Below are 5,720 nucleotides of genomic sequence, written 5' to 3'. Positions count from 1 at the left end.
GTAGGATGAATCCACGTTTGTGCAGAGTGTTACTGCTGTGAATGCAACATTTATCTGCTAATAGGAAGCTGTTCTATTCTGTGAAGTTCATAGTTGCTCGGTTTAAAGCAGGATGTTGAGCGTGGGGGGATTTTCTCTGTCACTGATGATGCGGTAAACTGAGTAGTTCACCTAGGTCAGGAAGTAGCGTGGAAGGTACAGGGGAAATGTTTGGGCTATGTTGTAGCTTTAAAAAGAGATGTGGGACAAACCATAGGGTTAAAGTAGCACTAAGAACTGATTGTGCTCTGCTTTCATATATGCTAAAGTTAGAAGGAAGCTAGAATGGAAACACTTGTTTTTCTGTTTCCTCAATTGAACTATTTTGCCCCAAAAGAGGAAGCATATTTCAAAATGCTCGGTCCTGAGGACATGTTGGCACCGAGAATGAAAGCTAGTAATTTCAGGTAGGTCATTTTTTTCTCACTTGAAATTTTCTGATCCTTTATATTTTATTGAAAGCAGCAATTGATTTTTGTGTCTTTGAACAATTCTATAAAGCTTCTAAGTCCTTCTTTCATTACATTTTGTAAGAATGCCACTTCCTATATTTGCATTGCGCAACAAGAATTGGAGAAAGACAGACAAAGTATACCTTTTAATTTGAATATGCAATCTGATATTGTGACCTCCACTCTTCAAGTGTGACTTATTCTTCCACTCTTTAAGTGTTGCTGTCAACTTCATGATGTAAAGGGTTGTCCATAGCAACATGCTTGACTTGTTTCTATAGAGACTGTACATGTGTACCTGAAAGCCATTTCCATGGTCTCAATAGCTGGAGATGAGAAAACAAACATTACTTCATTAAGGTGACACCTTAGAATGAACAGTTCTGAGTTATGTACCTTGGTTCATTTTATTTGCGTCAGAGTATTTGCCAAGACAAGTGGAGCTATACAGTAGGCGTTAATGAGTCATGATGTTGTTTGTTTGAGTGAAGTCATTTGTAGCTGTCTCAGTTTGTTGGTACTTTTGATGTAGAACAGTGAGGCAAATTAAATGACTCTATGCGACGGGGGGTAAATTGTGACACCGTTAAATCCATCTATGAACTATTAAAACAGTTGAATAATACAACCTAGACAGGAATTAGAGAGGAGACAGGGAAATACAAGTTGTAGTGAATGACACAGTTTCAGTCGCTGTCGCCGTGGATTCCTGTCTATGCAAATTCTCTTGCTGTTTCTTGTGGCTGTCTGAGTTGAGGTGCAGAAGTACATTTCCCCTTGGTTTCCCTTTGTTCTGTGTTTCTGGACATTATTTGGTGGTTGGTTTCTAGTTTCAGAATGTTGGTTAGCCCACTGATGCCATCTTGCTGTGCCAGTTTTCTCAGTGTTCATTCCTTCTGGTTGCAGATTGAAAGACAAGAAGAGCAGACTGAGCCTTCTGTTGACCAAGTCAGGCTCCCATGAAAACATCAATCCAGAAAAAAAGACAGACACCACCAACAACAAGTAAGACATCAGTCTTAAAGGCAAAGCAATGGAAAGAGATTGCCCTGCAGAATAACATAACATGTTTAATTGCCCCAGTTGCCCAATTTGTATTGAAGAGCATTTTCAATCGTAAAGGTATATTTCAGCGTAATTATGTTTAGATAATTGTTACCTTATCTTGAAAGCAGCATTGCCCAAATACTACTTCAAGGAAACGAATACGAAGCTAAATATATCATTTAGCTGAATTATCCCTTTAAATTCATGCAATATGCAGTTACTTTTCCTCAATCCAAATACAAGAGGGAAACAACGGAATCTAAACATGGCCCACCGTCAGCTTTCAAAAGGATCAAACCGAAAGATATATAAACAAATGAATGCAGCATCATTTGCAGAAGACTTAAATTATATCTCTTACTGTTTTCTGCAGCATCTCACCAGAGGCAGCGTTGAGATGGAGCGACTCCTTTGAAGATCTGATCAGACATTCAGGTTAGATTGAAGTCAGCGATATCTCATTTAGTCACAAATTGCGAGTCTAAACCATTTTTGTTCAAAGCACAACTTTAATGGGAAGAAACAGTGTCTTTTGGGAAATTAAAGGTTAGAGAAGAACAATGGAATTTGACTTGAGGTTTTCAGTGTTTGGTAAGACTTTCAAACCTGTCTAACTTCCTGATATGTCTATTGAAGAGTGTTTTCTTACAGCTATAACTCATTTTGGTCTAGAGTGTCATAGAGATCAGTGGTTGAGTGTTTGATATTGTCTTTTCCACTTTTCATTGAGAGCAGGTTGGGAATCTATAGAGCTTGGCAATTTATATTATGAATATGAATAAACAATAAATAAATAAAAATAATAAATAAATAATAAACAAGTAGCCTAAACAAATATAAGGCAAGTCTTTCAGTGAATATAGTCTGGAATTCAATCAATCAGGTGCTTACAAAGTAACACATCTACAGCATTAGCCTCAAGTGGGCACAATGCAGATCCCTTTGTGGCCATTACTCTGGTAACAGTACATGCTAATTTTCCTTCACATAGACCTCCTCGTTGAATCCAATAGATCATTAAAGAGTATGTTCTTCTCCCCCGATGCAGACGGAGTGGAGACGTTCTCTCAGTTCCTCAAGACAGAGTTCAGTGAGGAGAACATTGAGTTCTGGTTGGCCTGTGAGGAGTACAAGACCATCGACTCGGAAATCCGGCTCATCTCCAAAGCCAAGCACATGTATTCTGTCTTCATTGAAGCCGAGGCCCCAAAAGAGGTATATATATATATATATATATAGTGCTCCAGAAATGAAACCAAATAGGCCTTGCTGGAGCTTTATATCAGTGGCAATGGAAAAACTGTGAGCCCTATCAATATAAATTCCCTGAAGCTGATGCTTGGTCAATGGGATTATTAAAATATTCAAAGAAAGATACAACTTGATCTTCTTTGCACTTCTATGATCTTGACATAGTTTGAAGAATGGCTGATTAGATGCAATGCATCAGCATTCACTGGTATACATACTTTGACCTTTATAAACTATGCACAGGAACTATGCGGAAGTTACAATGAGTAAGATGCAAGAACAGAGTCCTGAGAACCATGTGATTTAGAAATTGCTCTAATCCCCTAGTGAGACAGACATGACCATTACAGAACCATGTGGTTTAGAGACGGTATACCCACAGGCAGCATTGGATGAAGACTGATGTGACCGTGTGGTCTTCTTTCTCTGCAACTAGCAGCAACTGAACCAGTGATGTAAACACCCACGCACTTTCAGTTTGACATCAAGACGTTAGCTCAGTCAGATAATAAGCTAGCAGGACTTCAAAACCACATGCCTTTTCAGTCTGGTGTTCAATGTGCTGCAAGGACAGCGACATGTGAAGACTGAAAAGTGTAATATGGACACCACATTCTACTTATATGGAGGGCTCTGAGTAAAGTCAACTCAAAACAATGTCTCAATGAGGCTCTGAGTAAAGTCAACTCAAAACAATGTCTCAAGGAGGCTCTGAGTAAAGTCAACTCAAAACAATGTCTCAAGGAGGCTCTGAGTAAAGTCAACTCAAAACAATGCCTCAAGGAGGCTCTGAGTAAAGTCAACTCAAAACAATGCCTCAAGGAGGCTCTGAGTAAAGTCAACTCAAAACAATGTCTCAATGAGGCTCTGAGTAAAGTCAACTCAAAACAATGTCTCAAGGAGGCTCTGAGTAAAGTCAACTCAAAACAATGTCTCAAGGAGGCTCTGAGTAAAGTCAACTCAAAACAATGTCTCAAGGAGGCTCTGAGTAAAGTCAACTCAAAACAATGCCTCAAGGAGGCTCTGAGTAAAGTCAACTCAAAACAATGCCTCAAGGAGGCTCTGAGTAAAGTCAACTCAAAACAATGCCTCAATGAGACTTGGGCCAGCCGTTAACTGTAGCTCTTCACCTTTCATGACTGTATTTTGACCTCTTCCACTGACTGACCTGAAAGAAGTCCAACTTGCCAATAGAAAGCATTTGGTACTAAACTGAGTGTAAAGTGACACATACTTTGGGCACACACTGGCCCAATCTCAAAATGTACCACTAGATCCGACGTCCTATGCACTTGTAGAGATCAGAGTAGATTTGATTGGTTTAAACAATATAGTGAAACTTCGACCTAGCCAATCAGAAGGAAAGGTGGTGCTATTACCATATCACCATATCTAAGGGTTGATTAGCCACATCCACTCAACATACTCATAATAGTGTCACTTGTCTTTTAGGTCAACATCGACTATGCCTCCAAGGTGGCCATCCAGAAGACCATGGCTTCGCCGACGAATACCTGCTTCGATGCGGCGCAGAGCAAAGTCTACAGCCTGATGAAAAAAGACTGCTACCCAAGGTTCCTCACGTCAGACATCTACCTGCACCTCACCAAGAGGAAAGGCCCCGGGACCACCATGTACCGCCGGAGGTCACGGTCCTGCGTTTTCAATGAGCCGCGAGGGGAGGCCACCAGCGACTCCTCTGACTGGTTGTAGCCGAGAGTAGCACAATGCACAATACACACACTCACACACGCACACACACGGACACACACACGCACTTTTCCAAATTCACTTGCAGTGCAATGCCTATCGCTGACTAGCTGTGTGATTGTGGAAAGTTGTACCTTTTTAATGAGAGACTTTTTGAAGAGATTTGACTTTACAGCTATCAATTAAAATGTTCCCCATCTAGACAGCAAACATGAACAGACTGTGTAAGAATACTAATATGCAATATTCATCTTGTTTACCGTTAAATGTCTTGCCACTGCTTGTATTAATTCAATAATTTATTCTAATAATATGTTATGTTGGCTTTTAGTTGTAAATTGTATATATTGTCTGGAGAGTAATTATTGGAATAAACAACATATTATGAAATGTTTTTTATTTATTTATTTTTTACAAAAGGTTCAATCATGACAAAAGAGACAAACGTAATGGTAGTGCATTACACCGTCAGAAGGGTTGATAGAAGGATCTGGAAGGAACCCAAATCACTGAAACATTTATAGACCTCACCAAGCAAGTGAGTAACCACTCTAGGATTGGAATTATTCACGTCATTGGTATGCATACAGTATTCCTTCCAAAGACAAATATGTAATCATTCCAAGCTTGCCAGTGATCCAACTGAGTCTATGGCAGCGTTCCAAATTACACCTTAGTTCATATATAGTGCACTACGTAGGGTTCTGGTCAAAAGTAGTGCACTTTGTAGGGAACAGAGTATCGTTTGGCACGCGACCTTTCCCTTTCAAATGTGTATGCGGTGGGAGGAAGCGTACACATAATTCACATAGTCCCTGGGTTTAGTGGGCCTATTCTCTGTCATTAACACATGTCAGGGTCTCCTTTAGCCTTTGGAACAATACAGTCGTCTCATGCTGAGTTACTGTCATTCCAGCATGACCAGAATGCCTCATAAATTAATATCTTTATGCATGCATGTAAAGGGCGTTGGAATGCATAATGCTCTGACTTGTATTCATTGAAATGGTGGGAAAAAATAAGAATAGAATAGAATAAAATAAAATGTGTAGTTAAAGATGTGTTATAAAAGTATCATTTCAGCCAGTTGTTTTAAAAGTAACGCTCACGAGCCAAAACAGGTCCCCCAAAAGTGTGCTTTACGTCATCCATTTCCTATGATATGTTACGTCCTGCAAAAAAACGAAATAAAAAATCCGCTGCAATTCGTGTAATATGTTA

The 5,720-nt window shown here is 39.7% G+C and overlaps 1 protein-coding gene across 1 annotated transcript; it reads left to right on the top strand.

The window, feature by feature from the left end:
- The first annotated feature begins 207 nt into the window (after positions 1-207).
- Positions 208-4,869, top strand: LOC120020087 (regulator of G-protein signaling 21-like). The gene is made up of 5 exons (XM_038963525.1): positions 208-446; positions 1,398-1,496; positions 1,912-1,973; positions 2,587-2,753; positions 4,242-4,869. Exons 1-5 carry the CDS (start codon positions 325-327, stop codon positions 4,500-4,502), a joined length of 711 nt encoding a protein of 236 aa, XP_038819453.1. The 5' UTR covers positions 208-324; the 3' UTR covers positions 4,503-4,869.
- Positions 4,870-5,720: the final 851 nt, after the last annotated feature.

Source organism: Salvelinus namaycush, chromosome 25 (assembly GCF_016432855.1).
Source record: "Salvelinus namaycush isolate Seneca chromosome 25, SaNama_1.0, whole genome shotgun sequence".
In the NCBI taxonomy this organism is placed as follows: Eukaryota; Metazoa; Chordata; class Actinopteri; order Salmoniformes; family Salmonidae; genus Salvelinus; species Salvelinus namaycush.
This window is presented reverse-complemented; position numbering and strand designations above follow the sequence as displayed.

Excerpts from the sequence above, each read along its gene's own strand:
- LOC120020087 (XM_038963525.1), top strand. The coding sequence starts at position 325 with ATGGAAACACTTGTTTTTCTGTTTCCTCAATTGAACTATTTTGCCCCA. Across the intron at positions 447-1,397 it reads ATGAAAGCTAGTAATTTCAG|ATTGAAAGACAAGAAGAGCA; the intron begins GTAGGTCATTTT and ends TTCTGGTTGCAG. Across the intron at positions 1,974-2,586 it reads AGATCTGATCAGACATTCAG|ACGGAGTGGAGACGTTCTCT; the intron begins GTTAGATTGAAG and ends CCCCCGATGCAG.